The 20,569-nt window shown below is 44.6% G+C and overlaps 1 protein-coding gene across 3 annotated transcripts in view; it reads right to left on the reverse strand.

Annotated features, from left to right (window-relative positions):
• Positions 1-20,569, reverse strand: part of DYM (dymeclin) — a 370,073-nt gene that overhangs the window by 36,699 nt on the left and 312,805 nt on the right. For all 3 annotated transcript variants that reach the window (XM_090037771.1, XM_090037772.1, XM_090037773.1), the window contains one exon: positions 16,468-16,581. In XM_090037771.1, coding sequence (XP_089893897.1) covers positions 16,468-16,581 — 114 coding nt within the window. The remainder of the gene's footprint in view (positions 1-16,467; positions 16,582-20,569) is intronic.

The following is a 20,569-nucleotide window of genomic DNA, read 5'->3' on the forward strand; positions in this document are numbered from 1 at the left end:
TAATGAGAATGTGTGTTGGCAACTTCCAGAAATCCTTAAAAGTTAAAAAGAACATGGATTTTTTTTTTTTTTAACACAAAGTCATAAAGAAATTGACAAGAATAAACAGTTAATCTGTTCTTGCTACTTCTGAAATTAGGAACAAACCAGATTTCGTCAGTGAGGTTTGGCAACATGAGAGATCCTGTAACCAATTTCATTTCCTGATAAATGAACGGTCCACAGGGGAAAGTCAGCCAGAGGGTTTCGGAACTGTCAAGTACTCAGACATTACTGAAAGACTCCATGAAGGAGCCAGACTGTCTATTGCTTATCACTGCCGAGCCAAATAGCACCATGCAAACACTGGAACTGCCAGATTCCATTTAGAACTCGTACTGAAGCACAACGTGATGGTCCTTCACAAACATGTGGGATCCCCTTATATACTGAAACTGCTATAGTACGCCTCTTATGTTATACTTTAAGCAACTGACCTGGAAACACACGGCAGTACAAAATACACACCGGTGAATGGCTTTTCACTGTCTTTATCTGTTTACACAATTTAAAGTCAGGTCCTAAAACTAACTTCGTATTTAAAAGAAGGCTAGAGATCTTTTCTTAAACTGGAGAAGTCTAAGAAAAGAAAATAACGCATTCTTGTATGGATATATTCTGGCAAGACAGAGGGAGAGAGATGATGAAGGGCATATTTTAAAGGAACTGATAGACTGCATTGCTTTGGAAGCTGAATAGACACTCTTGCATTTTGAAGTTTCTCGGGTTTAATCTAAGTCAATTTTTAATCTAAGTAAATAGAATACCTGATAGTTCTACTGAGCAATGCAAACATAAAATATCACTTCTACAAGCAAAACTACTAGATCCCTCTATATGCTGCATAGGAAGCTATGACAGTATATTTAAAACCCAACTTTTCATATGGAATTAACTTGAACATTTGTCCTTTTTGATATTATTACAAATTGATTCACAATGCAAACATTTTTTACAGGAAAGTCAAGTAGCTTGACACGCAGTGATTTGAACTTTTAAAAGTCCAAGGCCTGAGCTTGTAAAAAAATATTGCCAGTCTGATGACCCCTGAAGGGAAGATAAAAGGCCAAAAAAAAATAGCTTGAATAATAACTTCAGGCCCTTCATTAGAAAAATACTGGCTAACTTTTCAAGTGGCTTACAGGCTTAGATTAGCAGCAGAGTCTGCAGTTGATTAGCTCCCCCCGCCACACACAGATGTCACAGTGACAGTGAGAAAAGTGCTGCAGGTTCTAGAGTTGACAAGGAAGTAGAACATCATTTCCCTGATAAACAACACATTATTTACAAAGGAAACTAAGTAAGCCAGAGAAATGTTATGCCTGCTCTCAAACCCAACTGCCTGAACGTATTTTTCCTGCATCTTCTATTGCTCTAGTAACCATGGGAGAAATATTTCTACAAAAGGAAAATACTGGTCATTTGACTCATTTTGTCCTTTATCATGATATAACTGTGCATGGATTTGCTAGGCTCCTAGCTTTATTGTACTGGAGACTCAAACTGAAGGGATGGTTCTGTAAGAAATGCAGGATGGAAAGATTAACAAAGAAAAGCTGTATCTTAAATATTTGCCATCTGAGACAAATATATGATGCTGAGAAGAAGACTAGAGTACACCTTTGAGAACACCATGTTCTGAGCATGGGATACAGATCAAGAAACTCCAGGAGCCCCATTCTAGGTTGCCCCTTCTGTGGCTTTAGTCAAGTCATTTAACACTTTGTAGTTCAGATTCCCCAACTGCAAATGGGGAAACTAACATTTCCTTTTACTGGATCCCGAGATGCTAGTCATATTTGCAATGCAATCTAAAGATAGAAAGCAGTATTGTAAGTGCTAAGTATGGCTAGTGCTGTATATAACACATAATACACACAACCCACACGGAGACCTAAAGCATCAAAATACTAAATATAGGTCTTCTTTCCTCAGGAAAAAAATGGGGGTGCCGTGAGAATGAAGTATAATACCACAGGTTACAGCATACTACAAATGCAGTGACTTAAGCAAAGTCTTATGAGATTAACAGCCAAAGCAAAATAGAGGCATTTCAGTTCTCTCAATCACTTATCGCAAATCTAATAAAATGTAAGAACGATTTCCCTTTTGGACAGGTTCTGTGAGGTTTGAGATTTATCGCCTACTTCAACAGTGGGACTTGCAGGAGTAGAACTGGAAGACAGAAATGGAACAAGGACACTCAGGACACACACAAGTGCCCATCAGCAGACATTTCAAAGCAAAGCCAGCAAGGTATATGAAGCTCTGGGGTCACACCATTTTCACTATGTTGTTCAATACACATATGAAGAAAAACAGGTTGGTATGTTGTAAGACTCATACCTGTCCTACAAGCCCAGGGGCATGGCTAAATGAACAGAGGGTGGATTTCAAGCAGATAATGCTAATTGAAGGAGTGGCACATGAGTAAGAAGAGTGATGTGACTGGATTCCTGTTGAATCAGTAAGTACTTCAGTGTCAACTGTGAGGGGACAAGGTCAAAGGAGACCAGACAAGAACCCATCAAGTGCTCGTCAGCAATGCTTCTTAACCAGACTGCTGATCAGCGTGAGGCCTGCTTGGTACTACCTTCAGTCCACACTGATCTGGGGAGGAAGCTGGTCTACTCTGTCAGGGTGTCAAACTCATCCACCCCCACGGGCCAGATGAGTGGTGCAGGGCTGGTCAGCAGGCCAACTCCACATCTGCATCCACTGCATGTCCTGGAGCAGCCAGAGTGGGTACCAACCGTGGCGTGGTCCAGCTCCAGCCACGCCAGGGCTGTGCAGTGGCTGCGTCAGCTTGCCCCGCATGCTGCCCATAGGACGCTGTGAAGCATGGGCAGCACAGAGGCCAGATGATGCAACTCCACAGGCCCTCTCTTTGAGACTCCTGTCCAGTATCAAAGCAACAATAAACTTTCTAAAAAACTATTGCTATGGGGATGGACATATGATAACTGTTGGAGTAATATACTGCAGATGTTACTTCATTATAATGAGCAGACACACCCCGCTCTCTAGCTTGCTGCCCCAGTAGGCACTATTACAGAACAGGGTCACTAACTGGCTAGGCACTGGCTTGCACTGAGTAAACAAGTAACCTGTATTTCCTTATATTCAGACTGCAAGTTGGCTCCTAATGTGACATACAACTGGAAAAGCAACACATATGCATATGTATTACAGAGGCGGGCAAAATGCAGCCCGCCGGGCCATTCTATCTGGCCCGGCTGCCTGTCTGAAAATTAAAATTCATCTGCCCCGGCTGCCTGTCACATGGCCCTCGATGGCTTGCCAAAACTCAGTAAGCGGCCCTCTGCCCAAAATGACTGCCCATCCCTGCTGTATTAGCACACAATACTACATCATAGTCACTGTTACAAAATAATAATGATAATAAAAATGAAAGGTGAACTTAAACAGTGTCACTCACCAACTATCTCAACAAACCTTACGAACAGTAAGGCTCAACACCCTAGTGAAGGGGACAAGTAAAAAGCCTATTTTACAAATGGGTAAACCAGGGTCTCCCAGTGAGTCATTGGTATAGGAATCTAAAGTCCTGAATCACAGCTCAGCCCTCTCATCAAGTACCACGCCAGGGATTGATCAAATTCCCCTTCAAGACAGAGAAAAGAATCTCATTAACTTCACTGGGAATTGGAAAAATCCTTGCTCCCAATCAGTTACAAAGAGCAATGGCTCAAACTGGAAACTATGGGGTGGAAGCCTGAAGTCCACAGCAAAATGCTCATTGACTTAAGCGAGGGCAGGATCCTACACATGGTCTCTGAAATGCCAAGGAATCGCAAAGCACATTTTAGGAGGGAAACAGGGTTGAAGTTCTCTATTTATTCTTGGTTTATGAAAAAAAAGAAAGTTTTACAGAGTGCTTTTTCCAAGCTGAAGGCTTATTATTTTCTCCTGGAAAACATTCTGGCTCATTTAAAGCAAGAATCTGATATTACATGGGAAAGATTTAAACAGCAGAGACTCAAGAGCTGGCTAATGCATATTTTCCTATGCTGATGTTGCAGTGATGTTTATATTACTCTTTGATAGGGAGGTGTCAGAAAAGCATTAGCATGTTTTCAACTTTGTGCCAGGAGGACAAGTAATATAAAATTGTTAACCAGGACTAGAAAGAAACAGCAATGTCAACAACTTACTTTTTATTTGCTCCTCTTCCCTCCCCGCAATGAAATTTTCCCTGACCGCTACTGGAAAAATCCCCGGCAAGCCCTTGAAGCAAAAGTTGAGTGAAAACGCTGTTTGAATTCCACCACTGAGTGACAGCTGAGACATAAAAGCAAGTCTCAGTTGTTTGGGTTCTCAGGAGTAGCTACATTTTAAAAATAAGTTTCCTGGAGTCATTTGAGAGTCCCCCCGCCCCCCTCCGGCACATAAGTCTATGAAAATAATTTAATTAAGTGTGTATTACAGAATTTTCACATCCAGAAGACACCTGGGGAGAGATGGACGACACATCCCCTTCTTCAACAGGCCTGAACATAATGTATAAATACGATATCAGTTACAACGTTAACTAACTCTCTTTGGGAGAGCCACACAGAGGTTGTAGATGCCATGGAACACACTACTGCTGCTCAACCTGGCAATCTTTTGACAGAAAATATACTCAATATAACTAGGACCGTATGTGCAAAAAGACTGTTCTCAGACCACCAAAAAAAGCCAAATTTTGGCGTGCACAACTTTTAAGATTCCATGTTTACTAGAGCAGTAATTATGTTCAGCATTCTGGTTGCTTTTTAGTTTTAACAATTCTAACACAAAACTATTTATTTTTTTTTTTAAATATGCTTTACAAAATGACTCACCATATTAAGCCAAAATTTTATATCTTGAGTACAGTAAAGTAAAGCTCTGAGGTTTTTTGTTAATTGAACGTTTCAAATTGATCTACTTTCCAAATAGTTAGAGTATCAATTTATTTTGCCTTCCTTAAAGCTTCCAACTTACAGGATTTCTTCCAACATATGAGAAACATGGCTTGGAAAACAGCATTTTACTAGTAACTGATCCCACTCCTCTGCAGAATGCATATTATATATACGGAGGAAAAGCACTATTTACACTTCTTCAGAGCCCACTGGAATAAATTTTGAACCAAGAACATTTCAGTGGTACAGCACTGGGTTTTGGAAAGCCTCATCATAAATGAGGTCAACACATTTCTCAAATGATTGTGGATCTGAAAATGTTGCAACAGTTATTTTTGTGTCCTTGTTCTTTCAGTGAACAGAACTGTAGTGTAAAAAAATCAGTAAACTTGGTGAAAACTTTAGATGGCCTGAAGATAGAAATGTTGTACATAAGTGTACCTGTGACTCCTCTGCAAATATTTCTTAGTATATTGTATGTTTGACAAATACACTTTGGTTAGGTACTCAACTGTTCCTGAGGAAGCATTTTTAAGCCTCTTCATATTGCTGTTCAGAAATAATTACACAAGATGTTCATCTCTTAACTACCACCCAGGAGATCTGGGTTTTGGTTCTCAAGACTCTCAGTAATTTGAAAATACTGCAAATGAATGAGGAGAGTGAAGAATTTGCTGACATACTACCCTCCCTTATAAACTTCTTTAATATGGAACCAATCTAGGGGTTGCAATCCAGGGAAGTACGGCGGCACTTGCCCAACTTACAGTATGTGAACAGGTTTCAACTCACTTTACTAGCACTACTCACACACTCCATCTGAATTTCCACTCCTTTAACTAAACAGGTTAAAATGACGACGACTCCTATGTGGACACAATTATTTTGGCTTAAAAGTGGCTTTATTATGTTTAGCTATAGCTGTTCCCAACTGCTTGAGCTAACTGATAAAAGTCTGGTTTGAATTGAAATACACATGTCCACACAGGCTTCGCACTACTTTAACTAAATTGGATTATAATCACAGTCTGAGTTTAACCAGTGCTTTCTGCATGCACACCAGCCCTTGGGCACGTGCTGATGTGCCTTCCTGAATCGGACACTATTCCAGCTGTAAGTCCTGTCAAAACCCCTTGGATAATTTTTCCTGGAAACATCCGTTATCCTAGACCATATTTCTTTAGGGATGGGCAGCACATTCTTCTCTGCTCAGGGCCTGTGAGAATCTGACCTCTGCATATAAATGCCTTCAAAAGAAACATGAATTGTTATTCATTGCTTCTAGGTTAGCTCACAGAAGCAAGGAAGTTTGACTTCTCAGTCTCTTCCAGTAAGCCCCATTATTGAGCTCACTTACAGGCACTCAGGAGAAAGCTGCTGGTTGCTATCCACCAAGTAATCTGCCCAAAGCAGACACGACAAAACCAGGGCGTATTGTTTTCATGAATTTTGAGCATCTGGAGAGTTTGTCAAACGATGCACCCTCTGCCCTCCTCCTTCTAGGCTGATCTTTCTCAGGTTCAGAGTTAATAGCAGCTGTGGCTTAGGAAAGGGAAGCTGCACTACAGCTGCCTGAGTAATGTCAGGCCTAAGGATGTATCAGACAGTCAGCTTCCAGTATTGCCAGATCCTTGACCTTTAAGGAAGAAAATATAAATATAGAGAAAAATCCGACGAAGAATTTATTTTTAGGAAGTTTTCTTTTCCGCTTCCCTCTCCCGCACTCAATGCTACACCCCTGGGCTCTGTCAAGGGAGTCCCTGGTCTCCAGCACTGACCCACCATTTGCTCCTGTACAGTGCTCTGTGATAGTACTGTATTTTCATGCTGTGGCCAGAGTCCACGGCAGCTGGGCACTGTTACAATTCAAACAGGAAAAGGGGAGTTGCAGGCAGGGAAAAGCAGTTTAAATTAAATCCACTGTGGATTTGCCATGATGTTTATTTAAATGCCTTTATAAACCAATGTTCTTTGCACCATACTCTGAAGCCTGACAAAGCCTTGTTTTGACAGCAGCAGGGAGCAACCTCCAAGCACTGGAGAACTCAGTGGGAAACGCCCAGCCACAAACGTGCCCACACAGAAACTCTAGTGATCAGCAGCAGCCGGGGCAACACAGCTGAGCTCACCTGGACAAGGGACACGCTCTCAGGTAGTTGCATCCTAGATCGTACAGTTTGCAACCAGCCACTTTAATTGAAGTGAAAAGTAAATCAGTGGCCAATGCAGATCACAGAGCACAGAAGCAACGTGCTCACTGGGATCCACACTGTTTAGGTGATTTGCTGTGTTCTGCATCAAATATAAATAAATTATTTCCAAGGGAAACTCAGAAACTTCTGAACAGTCAATGGCAGTACCAAAGTTTGAAGAAGGTAAAGCCAGAGAAAACTGTGGCAGGGTTTGAATCCAGAGAAGTAAGATTTCTAATCAACCTTAAATGAAAAACTCTGGAGGCAAGGCCAGCACTGGAGAAGCTCAGTCCACTGGCAAATTAACAATTAACCCTACCATCAAACTGCAACTGCCTATACCTATTTGCCATGAGTGACCAGGGAGGGGGACATTCCTTTTGACATTTTCCAAAGGCTAGGGGGAAACTCCCCAAAACTGCGAGCAGAAACGAGAGTGGTCCACCCTCTGCAAGTTCAGAAGGTTCCTTCCTCCTCCAGCTTCTGGGAGCTCAGGAGCACTTTCCTCTAAGCATATCCCTTATTGCAGAGCTGACATGGGCTATCTTCCCTTGAGTTACTCCTATCAAGTTAACCTTATCTGAAACCAGACTGGGAAATACTACTTCAATTGCTGCGTCCATACCAGTGCTGCAACTCACTTAACTCATGTGTGACACCAAGACTGCTGGGGCCCATCTCTTGACTCTTAGCACTGCTGCAAAATGGATCTTTCAATGAATTCTTCGCTATGGGAAAGCGTGTTTGTCCGTTCTCGGCACAGGAAGCCGAGACAGCTCTATTAGTCCTCTACTAGGTGGTGTCCACACTCTTTCAGGGTCATATTAGCAATTGAGGGTTTTTTTCACTTGCCGTGGCCAATATGCCTGCTTGGGCCAGTTAAAATCTTGTTCACACTTGACGAAAAGGTTTCTGTCTGTGGACAGCAACTGAATTAATATTCATATTAAGTTTGGGTATGAACCATTAAAAGACAGACTGGTTTAAAACAATACTGATTTAACCACGGGCCATGCTAAACCAATGTCACTGTTCCATCTGCACGCTCCTATACTAGTACAAGAGGAACTAAACTGCTGTAACTTTAAACCTGAATGAAACAAGTTTAAATTGCTGTCAGCAGTTTAGCTCCACCTATCCCATGCTAGAAGTGGACAGATGGAACAGTGGCATCGGTTCAGCTGACGCACGTGCCTAAGCTGTAAGTACATTCCAGGCCCTTTAAAACAGCACATCTGTCTGAAGCTTTTGCAGTGAAAATATCCTCAAGAGTTCAAGGGCAGAAAATGGAGTCTTCCGTAATCACCTCTGCCCAACCCCCCTCAATTTTAATTATATCAGCCTCTTATCTGAACTCTGTCTGAACTGTTGGGCTCTGCAATACTTCTGCAACCAAGTGAATGGTATCCTCAGTCAATGAAACAGCTCTGGGGCAGCTGCTAAACAGTGTTCAAGAATCACCCCATTTCCAATCTCACCTCTGTTCCCTACCATCTGCAGTCTGATGACAAAGGGTATGATTTCTATAAAAGAAATGGAAGTGTGCTGGAAGCGCTTAGCTAACAGAAGAGCAGACTTCCAAGTAAGCCTCTGAACTCTGTAACCCAGGGCTTCTGCATAGTCAGGGGACTGGTTGGATCGTGGCTTTTTTCCCCCCTCAATTACCATTTTTGGCACAAGCTTTAGTGCTTGTGAAATTAGAACACATTCTGATGAAGGTTAAAAGACACATCACATATCAAAGAGGCGCAGTATGAGAACATAATGGCCTTCTTATACAGTGAAAAGTGAGGTTACAAACCAGTACACAGAAAGAAGGTGCAACACCAAACAAAGAGAGAAGAAGGGTGCAGAGCAGAAATTCAGCTTACAAAAGTGTGCATAAACACAAAATGTTTTAACTTTAAAAATGGCTTACCCAGTGGGAAGTTTCCTTGTAAAGCATTAAATGTGGTCTCTCAAGTGCGTTCACTCCATGAACGCAAATGTCAGCTTCCAGTTAACAGCTGGCATTCAGAACAAGTTTTCTCACTTATTGTGAAAGGGCAGTTATCTGCTGGCTAACTCCCCTTGAAAATCCTGAGATAACGCCCAGACTCCAGACACAGTCTCACTTCTCTCACGCTCCTAATCCTCAAACTACAGATAATTCTGCAAAGGGAAGAAAGACAGCCTGTGAACTTAAAAAATAAGGAAGGGGAGGGGGAAGAAAGAGACAGAACAAGGCCAATTTTCACCTATCGCCATGATCTTTAAATTGCTCTTAATAAGCTTTTGCAATAAAACAGGGAGCCTGGATTGTGGACTGCTTGTCTGCAAAGGAGACAGCTCTATCTCTGAGCCGTGGCTTCCACCTCAGTCTTAGGCATATTAGCTTCATTTATCTCCTCCCATGGGCTAAGGAAGAAATAACCAACTCTTGATTTCAGCACCTGCCCTTTATCTCTCTGTTTATGCAGAGGTCTTCTGAAGACTAATTACTCGAGTTTGGACTTCCCCTGCCTTGCTCAGTGCAGTGCTAAAAACTTCTAGTTTCAAGTAATGTTAATTATATTGTGTTTATCTTGAACAGGAGTCAGTTTGCTTCAAAACAATAAGGAAAATAAGACACAGAGCTTCCATTTCTCAGCATTTATTTGCCTAACAGTTTCAGGCAATTAATCTTCACATATATCTAACCAGCCAAATTTTATTTGGCATTTTCAGATGGACTTCAGAGCCACGTGCCCTTGACAGACACACGTGGAAGTGGCTAGGAATGGGCAGGCAGGGCTCTGAAACTGATAACCACCATTATGCAGAACAGGATCCTGTTGCAAGTGCTTTTATTTTGGGCCTACATTCATCCATATTTTAACAATGGCTGCAGCAATATGCTCAAGTTCTAATTCCTCCTGAAAATTCACCTTGTCAACAAAAGCCAGGTCAGTCCAGAATGCTTGCTATTTTACCCTTTGAATTTCCTTATTTTTTAACTGAAAAAGAAAGCCCTGAATGGAGCCACCAGGATGTGCAGCTGCCTTCAGCAAGGGACAAAAAGCCCTCAAGCCTCTGTGCCAGTCTGCTTCCTGCTCACCAGCCTTACTTGCTGTGCCATGTCTAAGCAGCAGCTGGGAGAGTCTATCAGGCTGGCACTGCTGCTCCTCCTAAACCTGATGTTATAATGAAAGGTGAGAACGATTTGAATGTTTGAGGTCACAGGTGTCTGAGTCCTCAGAATGAAAGCATTATGGAAAGAGCTTATCATAGCATGTAGCAATCACACGGGGAGCATCACTAAAGGTACTGTATGGATTATAGCTATCCTCCTTCATCTGGCTGCTAATGCACTGAGGTTCCTTTGGGCTGCACAGCATCTGTGCAGAAAGAGGGCAGATGCTCAGTCTCACCTTTCTAGGCAGCACCCCTCATCTTCAATTAGGAATTTCACTAGAAATTCCATTTTCTAGGTCAGACCACGGGCTCATCCAGTATCCTGTCTGTACAGTGACACAGCATGGATGCCGAGGAGGAGGACAAACAGAGCATGTCCAAAATCTTCTGCCCCCTGCTCCTCTCCTATTGAAGCTTCCAGCATTCAGAGGTTTACGAAGCTCTGATTCAGAGTCTCTACCCCGTCTGCCATGTTCAACACCTGCTGACAGACCTTCCTCCAGGAAACTGTCTCATCCCCTTTTGAACTGGTGTGAGCTACCAGCCTCAGCAATGCCTTGGGCAGTGAGTTCCACAAGTTAATTGCATACCGTTTAAAAAGAACTGCCTCTTGTTCATTTTAAACCTACTGCCTACTAGTTTAATGTCCGCTTGTTCTTGTCTCTGAGAGATTATGAATAATAAATCCCTATTACTTCTTCAGCACCATATAATATTTTGTTGCTCTCAACCATGTTCCTGCTCAAGGGTCTCTTTTCTAAGATGAAAATCCTATTTATGTTTCTCCTTAGATGGAAAGCCCTCTGTTCATTTTTGTTGTTCTTCTCTGAAACTTTTTCAAGCACTTCTATATCCTTTTTTGAGGTGTGGGGACAAAGTCAAGGCTTGGTTAAAAAAATCAGGGACTGAAGCAGAAAGAGAAATGCGACAGTCAGACTTGTGGTGCACCCCAGGGAGAGAGAGCGGTACAAAATGTCTGCATCTGCAGACAGCACAGAGGCCCGATGGGAGAGCTCAGCAGGAAGGAGTCTCTTGGATTGCTGTTTGTTACCATCCCTGTTAGAGGAAACGAATCTGCACTCTTTTTATAAATAAATTACCCTAAGAAAACCCCTGCCTACAGCACTGATTTCTGCTCAGGACAAGCAACTGACCTGCTCCAACCTGACCTTTGCTCAGCAAAGGGACAATAATATAACGTAGCATTTGGTATTGGGTAGAACAAATGACTGGGTGTCAGCGAGTCATTAACTTGTGTTACTCTGGGAAAGAGACACACTTTTCCTGGCCTCATTTTCTGTAACTGTAATACTCCAGTACCTTGCCTCAGCACTTAAAAAGGTGTTTGCAAAAATAAAATGTGTTTGCTTTATACGGTGGGAAGTTTCTTTCTAATGCATTATATGTGGCCTCTCAAGCATGTTCATTCCATGAACTCAAATGTCAGCCTAATATCTGTAAAGAAGTTTTGATTCATTGATGAAAGGCACAGCAAAAATAAAGATTGGTTTGAATGTTAATTATAAATGTACAAGTGACAAATGTGCAAAGCTGTATTTATCAGAAGATTGGCTCTGAAACAAGTTTTCCTCAAAATCACCTGGCATGCTGCCTCAATTCACAATGCATGGTTCCCAAATCATAACAACATGGCACACTAAGGAATTAACCTTAGATCTTTGTCAATTATCAATGTATTATTTAATCATGCAATTGATATAAATTGCCTGTGAATAAATTTAGGTTAGATGTTAGAAACTGGAAGGTAGAAGATGATTTCTAGGGATCTGGGTTTCCTGTTTCCCATGGAAAAATGTTGATTTGCTCCTTTAAAGGAGAAAAATATGGGAAACTGTGGGTTTCCCCTTGCAGGCTAGCAGAATTCCAGCCTGCAAGGGGCTGCTTGGGGCAGGGAGGAGTAGGAGGAGGGCAACAGAGGCAGGGGCACTATGTGCATGGGCATGCACACAGATGCACGTGGCCAGCAATTACAGCTAAGCAGTGTGCTGGGAGAACAGCTCCCAGAGCTCCCTGCAGGTAAGTCTACAGGGGGACAGGGCATAGGTGACAAATGTGGGGGGGGAGGGCAGGAAGCCATAGGCGACATATGGGAGGGCAGTGTGGAACACAACTTGTGGGAAGACTGAGGTGATAGTAGCAGCTCCCACCAAACCCACTTGGCAAGGGAGGGAGTGGGGTAGGGATGGCAGCTGGGGGTGCTGCCCAGCCAGAGCAGTGTGTGGTGTCCAGAGTCGGGGCTGGAGCAGGTGGGAATGTGCAGCTGCAGGGCCCAGCCAGGGACTGGGATGAAGCCAAGGGCAGTTCATCGGGGGCAGGTGGGGGAGGAAAGCAGCTCCCCACTGCTATGTACACTCACTGGGAGGGGTTGGGCCCATAGGTGATGTGTCAGGGAGGCACGAGGGGGAATGTGCCCCCCACAGATATCTGTCCCCACAGCAGGGCACAGAGCTGCAGCCTGGCTGGACCAGCACTGGGCAGCAGCTGCCTCTGCAGCACAGCCAGTGGTACCTGGTGCAGGAGGGCAGTGTGGGGAGGAGAGGCTCAGTGTGGCTGCTGTTGCCAGAAGCAGAGTTGTGCCCCTGCACTGCAGCAGTGGGAAGTGGGCACCTCACCTTAGCAGCCATGGCGACACAGCACTCCCAGTAGTGGCGGCAGCCTCCCCACCCCACCTTTCTGTGCCAGGTCCTGCTGAGCCACAGAGGCAGCTCCTGCTCAGTTCCACTCCAGGCAGGCTGCAAGCCCTGTGCTCTGCTGTGGGTACAGAAATCTGGGAGGCATAAGCCCCCCCTCCACCCCAGGACCCACAACCTGTTGCCTACAGTGTTGCTTATGTCCACACACCCCATGCTCCACACACTGGGGAGCTGGGGCCTGGGGAAGGGGGCTGTGGGTCAGGAGGGGCACCAGCAGAGTTGGGGTACAGGGGGCTGTGGGTTGGGAGTGAGGTGCAATGGTATGGGCAGGGGCAGGACACTGGCATACCAGGGCTGCTCAGCACCACAAAGCAGTGGAGGGGACAGCTGCAGCTGGACCTGTGTCCTGGTGAGCAAAGGGGGCAGGGGGAACTCTGATATTCCATGATAGAAAACAAAATCAAATGCCAAAATATAAAGGTATTTAGAATTTATTTACTATAACAACTGAGGCACTGGTAGGCCTCCAAACTGCTTTAAAATTGTAAACATATCAATAAAACATTGTGTTCAGCTGATACCTATATATATATATAGTGGCATTTCATTTTTAACATGGAAGACTGCAAATCTTAGGGTTTTTTTAAGCAGAGAATTGTGGATTTTTTAAACAGAGAAAACCAGGATCCCTGACGATGTCTAACCACAGCATTTTGAAGCAACCTTCCAGCTCCAGTAGTGAGGGGAAAACACCTAACTTTTAAATGGAATTCAATAGTTTGTGACAGGGATTATATAATATGGGGCCTGCCATGGCAGGGAACTTGACCTGATTAGGCAGGAAGCCCCTTTTAGTCCTATGTTTTTATGAATCCAACTCTAAAATGACAAGAATATTCAGCTAGCTGAAGCCTTCCATTATCTGTACAAGAGTGCTTTCTCTCTGACAGTTCAACACATAGAACAGCAGTAATTCAAAAGATATTTCCTTCTTTGTTGTCTTTGTACACAGGTCACTGTGACACTGTCACAAGATCACAGTACAGCTCAAACCCCCAGCTAGGGAGGCCATGATCTAGTAGCCTGGGCACTTAAAGTGAGGAACTCCTTTAACTTAAACCCAAAGTTTTTTGGCTAGACAGTCTTGCCCCTATGCTCAGGATAAGACCAATTGCCATATTTGGGGTCTGGAAAGAATTTTACTCCATGGTCAGATTAGTACAGACTGTTGGGGTTTTTGCCTTCCTCTGTAGTGAGCATGTGGCCCTCTTCCTGGGATCTCTCCAGTATATATTAACAATCTTTGCAGCAGCAGGGTGCCATGGTCCCCCACATATTTGTGGCAGGTTAGGGTGTAATATTTTGGGTTTTGTGTCAGGGTTGACTGTGTAGTTTTGCTAAGAGAAGAGACCATGGATTTATATATGATGCTTTGGACAGACAGGGGGTTGGACTAGATGACCTCTGAAGGTCATTTCCAGACCACTTTTCCATGATTCTATGAATTTATGCTATTACAATACCACCTTAGAGGCCCATTCAGGATTGGGACACTGAACAATCCAGGCTATGAAAGCTTCCTGCCCCAAAAAATTTACACTCTTGTCTAGATAAGACACATGTGGCTGCAACAAGTCAGGGAGGGAAGACAGAGAAAAGTATAATAAAAATACATGCTTACACAGCTTGGCTCCATGCACACCTACCTCTTCTCAGAGAGCACTTAACTATCAGTAGTCATCAGCGTCTACCCAGACCCTGCCCATGTCCTATCTATCGCCTGAAAATTTCCTGGAGGTATTAATGGAAGTGGGTCTTATAGAGGAATCAGGAGGAAAATAATGCAGTGCCTTTACTGACACTGGGCAGTCTACGCAAGACACTTTACTGCACAGTAGATTAATCTACTGTACAGGAAAGCATCACTGTCTACATGTTCAGGACATCTACTGAGCAGTAAAGAAGAGTACTGCACAGTTAGTTAATACCTGTAAATACAGGTATTAGATTAACTGCACAGCAGTTACTGCACAGTAACGCTCGTGTAGATGCTAACTGTGAGCAAATTTGGGAGTCAACCTAGGTAGCAGGGGGCCATGGGAGATATGGAACCTCTGTCCCCAAACCTGGTGCTGCTCAGTTCCTGGCTCTCCTCAGGAGCTGATCAGTGCTGGAACTGGGGAGCTCTCTGCCCCCTGTCCCGGATCCCAGCATGAAGCTGGCTGCTTCGGAGGATGGGCGGAGACTGGTAATCCAGTCCCCAACCTACACCCCCAGAGCAGTTCTGCGCGGCCTCTACCTGTCCAGCCCCTGCGGTTCACAGCCACTGCCATCCATACTCCAGAGCAGCCAGATCCACACTGCGCAGAACTGCTCTGGCAGTAGCCAGGCTGGGAACCCAAGCAGGGCAGCTGCCAGCAAGCCCTCACCTGGCAGGAGGCTTACCAGCAGCTGCCCCACACCTGAAACAGCTCCCAGTGAACCTCCTGCTGGGCCAGGAAGCCCCATCTGGCAGAGGGCTTTATTGTGCAGTAAGCCTAATGTAAATTAATAGCATGTATAGACATGCCCACTGGGGAAGAAGTTCCCGTGTCAGAAAGTAAATACAACAGTGATATAGCAAGAAGCAGACAAACCGGTGAGAGAAGCAGCACTGGTGGTGGAACCACAGTGGGAGGAACAACATGTCAAAATGGAGGGCAAGGAATGGGTTGGGTTGTGAAGAGCCTTACAGGTTAACTATTACGGTGAGCATCTGACATAGTAGAGAAGGGGAAGCTGGAAGACACTAACTACTACAAAAATGTGAGTTCCGTTTACCTATCGAGATACTCCTAAGGCCCTCATTACAGTGGTACCTGAGAACTGCACCCCACTTAATGGATTTTATCTTCACAACACCCCTGAAAGGCAGGGATGAACTGTTATCCCTATTGTACAGAGGGTGAACAGGAATGTAGGGATGATTTTAAATGGCTTGCCCAGAGTGGTACAGGAAATCAGTGGTCGGATAAGGACTGGGCTTCTGAAGTTCTGGATTCATTTTCACTGCACCATTTTGTTTCTGCTCCAGAATGAGAAGCCAGGAAAGTGATCCTAACAGTGTTTGCAACAGACTAGTTGTCTGGAAGGTCAGAGAACGAGGGTGCTATAGCCAAGATAAGAAAAGATAAGGGCCTGACAGTTTTAACACTGTGACGAGAGGGGAAAAATTGACTCTTGGAGGCATAATGAGGAAAGCCCCACTCTAGATTTTTGTTCTAGAGAAACTAGGCTCCAAAATTCGGTAACAAATCAAAAAAATATAATTAAGGAAAACCCTACCTTTTGCACACAGCCTTTTGTGCCAAATTAATGAGGTGTTTTAATTTAAAATGCATCTGTATTATGGTCCATAAGGCAGTGCCTTAAGACCTGAATGTAATGGAAAGACAACATTTTGACATATTAAATAAAGGGCGTGTGTGTGATGGATCAGAACACTCCATTTTAATCGACGGAGCCTTTCCCATCACTTACCCTTAGCCTATCTTTGGGCAACGCGACAGCTCCTTGTTTGATGATTTCCAGAACTCGCTCCACTGACAACTCAGCTCCAGCTTGCTCTAACCGGGAGCTGAAGAAGCTGATCACCTGGAATGGAAAGCAATAGCGCATAAACCAAAGCGGCAATTTGACCAATTTTAATAAGAACCTACTGCATTCTCTCCTTTACACAGCCCAAGTTTAAACCATAGTTTTCAAAAACATTCATGTCATTACTTCTGCTGCAATCAAGAAACAACCTCAATTAGGACAAGTTAATAAACATTATCAATAAACTTCAACTGGCATTTTGGGCAGGTGATTAATTCAGTTTGTCTAGTAAACATTGTTCAATCAACAGTTTAAAAATTTCTAGCACCACCCAATCAGCACATCTTAAAGTAAAATTTTCTGAAAATTCAGAAAAACTTGGATTATATCCAGCTAATTTTTCTGCCAAACACTGTAAGAAGACAGCAGCCATATTTGATGGAAACGGGCTTACAATGGGTGTCTTTTGCAACAGATTCCTGATTTTTTAAGACTTACAGGAGATAACACAACTTCAAATGTTAGAAAACGCACATAGGAACCACACAGGAAACAATCTTACCGTGGGGTAAGTGGATGGACTAGAGCAGCGGAGATCTAGTTTTTTGCCACAAATTAGCTCCACACTCTTCCCAAGTGTCACTTCCACCCTCTTCACCTGCCATACTATATGCTCTGCTTTCTGTTCCCTGCCTCTACACAATTTGCTGCTCTGCTTTCTCCCTGCTCTGGGCAGCTGTAGCAGGCAGCTGGGAGGCTGCAAACAGCTGTGCTAGGCTCCCCAGCCCCAGCACTGGCTCTGTGGCAGTTGTGCACGCGCCTCTGGACAGATGGTGAGAGAGAATCTAAGGCCGTGCTGCCCCAGGTCCCTTCCTGACCATGCAACTGGAGATGCATGCACAGCTGATGCAGCTACAGAACTGGTGCTGGGGCTGCACCCTCCTGATTGCAGCTAGCCCAGGGTCTGGGCAGCTGCTGGCAGAAGCTGCCCAGAGTCCGGGTCAGCTGTGGGTGCCAACGAAAATGGCCTCCCTCACATGCCATGCACTGGCACACGTGCCAATCCTTGAACTAAACTGTTCTCAGTGGTGGCACATAAAAGAACAAGGAGCAATGGTCTCAAGTTGCACTAAGGGAAGCTTATATTAGATATTAGGTCTTGCTTTGAGCAGGGGGTTGGATTAAATCACCTCCCAAAGCCCCTTTCAATCCTAACTTTCTATGATTTTATGATTTGCTGTTCCAGTTTCTGCTCCCTGCCCTATCTGCTGCTGTGTTGACTGCCTGTCCCCTCCAGTCTGCCACTTGCCATATACATGTCTTCCATGTCACTTGTGGCACATGGGCTGTAGGTTGGCCACCCCAAACCAGAAGAACCAGAGGTTTTTTTCACTTCAGTTGGAACATTTGTACATTGACTTTAAAACGCCAGGATGGTATCTAATTTAACTTCCAATACAAGCTATACCATTTTTTTCCAGGGATTTCTGCATTTAGCTCAATGACGGGTGGCTAACAGAAGGCATCTCTTATAGAAAGGCTAGATGTGGTCCCATCCCAGTCTGGTCCAAGTGCTTACAGGTTTACAAGAGGGAAAATAGGCAACCAACCAGGAAACCAGCTTGGCAAGTGTGCTCACACTCAGTGTCTGCTTGTGATTTTACTGCTATTGATAAATTAGGAAATGTGCATCCTCCCAACTCACACACAGCATACAGAGACACGACAATGCACTGCTGCCACAGGATACAGGTACAAGCAGTTACAATGCAACTCTAACGACTGCATGATTTTGCAGTTGTTACAAGGGCAACAAAACTGCTCCAACTTTAACCCTGTTTCATTTAGGGTCAAAGTCAGGGTAATTCGGCTCACATCCATCGCTACAGGCCCGTGAGGAGACAACAGCATGCTACAGCTCCCCTCCCCTTTCAAAGCTGCAGGCAACAAGGCAACAGGATGGCTGTGCTGCCAACCCCCTGTATCATGAGGCAGCTCCAAAGGCAGGAGATTCTTTTCTTTAAACAAATGCATTTGGGTTTCTCTTCGTGTGCCTCCGGATGTGGAGCCCTGGGGATTTACTTATCAAATCTTTCTCTGTAACCATGAGGGTAGAAATGCACTTTTCTTTTAAACCACGGAAACAGATCCTCATGGAATTATGTGACTATAGGAACCGAGGCTTTAAGAAAGCACAAAATACCGGGGTAAAATTGCAAGAGCTGGTAACCCTGGGCAGAGGCCAATGTAGACATCCAAAATGCTGGTGATGGAAAGCTACTCACTCACCCCAGGTTCTTTGGGCATCACCCCATCGTAGACTCCAGGACCTCAGGCCCGAGTGCCCCATTGGTCCCTCCCTGCTATACTTCCCCAAGGCTCTGCCTCCACATACACCACACTAGCCAGGCCAGACTGGGTCCCATCATGTTTCACTGCCCCATCAGGGCTCTGCCCTGCCCCATTTATCTTTCAGTCCAGTAGGTCCCAGTAGACACAGAGTTTTGCCCTAAGTGCCCAGTCGGTACACCACTGATCCAGACAATTCCACATTTCTATACTTCCTTTCATGACAAGGGCACCTAAAGCACTTTGCAAACTATATTGCTTGATGTAGAGAAGATGGCAGGAACATGCAGGCAAACGGAGCACAGCTCGCTGCAGAGGAACGGGGAGGGAAGTCCCGGAGCCTACGTGCTGTCCTGTGAAAATTGCCACGGGAACCTCAGAGTCCGATTCCCAGAGCACACACCACAGGTCTGCTGGCATGAGTGAGCAATTCAAATATCCCCTCACTGTACGCGCTCCTGTTCTGCACGCATACAACCCAGGCAAGGGGAACTGTGTGTGTCCAGCTCTGAAGGGCATCAATGTCCATTTGTATCTCAATCATTAAAACTCAAGCCCATTGAAGTAACCTTCCTTAATGCAACAGAAGTGGGAGCTAGGGGGTGGAAGGGAGGAGTATACTGTATTATAAAATCTCAGTTGAGCTGCCTTTGTTCTGCAGAGTGAGACACACAGCTGGAGCCAGGAACCATTAACCTAATTATGCCTCACAACTTGGCTGCTGTTAGTAAAACAAAGACAGCTGATGACTTGATTACTTTGGGATTCAAATCAGTCACTCCTTTATCCCCAAACCTGGTATCTCTGCCTCCCCTAGAACATGAAGATTTGTCAGATTTACAAGGCAAACTCTGGGGTGGAAACCTGCCATATAGAACAATCCAAACATGAAAACATTACCGCTGTCAGCAGCGTCTCCTTTCCAAGACACTTCATGCAACAGTTTAAAACTAAATAACAAAGTCAAAAAACCCCAGGCAATCTGAAAACAGAGCCATTGTATAGATCCAGTGGCCAAGCCCATACCTTGCTGCCTAACCAAGGATGCACAGAGGGGAGTCTCTTCTATGTGCAAGAGAGGCTCAGCTTCCATTGACTGTGATCTCTCCTCCCATGTCCGGACTATCCAGAAGCCTCCCAACAAAGTCTCGGGCTGTACTAGAGTGCAGAAGGCTGGGCAGGGCAGGGAAGAGGGAGAGAGGAATTCCCTTTGGTTCCATGGAAGTGAATTTGAAGACGATTCTGCATCAGCTGATACACAACCATCACAAGGAGTCAGGTACAGCTGAATCCCGAAGGAACTGTACTGACAGGAAACTGCCCCTGTCCTGATGCCCGTCTCAGGAAACCCACCACGCTTGGAGGTAAGCCCTGTGGTCTCGGTGGTGAGGACAAATTCTAAATGTTATGATGTGACATGATATTCTTTCAGTGGAATAAAAGAGGAGGAAGGAAGAAATTTGACTGCTTGAGCTAAGTCACTATTAAGAGAAACTAGGAACAAGTTGAGGAGGGCTGGGGAAGACAGACCAACTGGAGAAGAAGCCAGGCAAACTGGCTTGGCAACTTGGAGACTAAAATGAGGAGCTGGTAGAGGGCAGACAGGCCTGGCAAAGGGGCCTGCATGTTCCCAAAGAGAGCACACTGCCCTCAGATCCTAGTTGTCAGCAAGCCCTTGATTTGAGGATGATCTCTA

This window comes from Crocodylus siamensis, chromosome 3, assembly GCF_052110815.1.
Source record: "Crocodylus siamensis isolate JL-2025a chromosome 3, ASM5211081v1, whole genome shotgun sequence".
NCBI classification, from domain to species: Eukaryota; Metazoa; Chordata; order Crocodylia; family Crocodylidae; genus Crocodylus; species Crocodylus siamensis.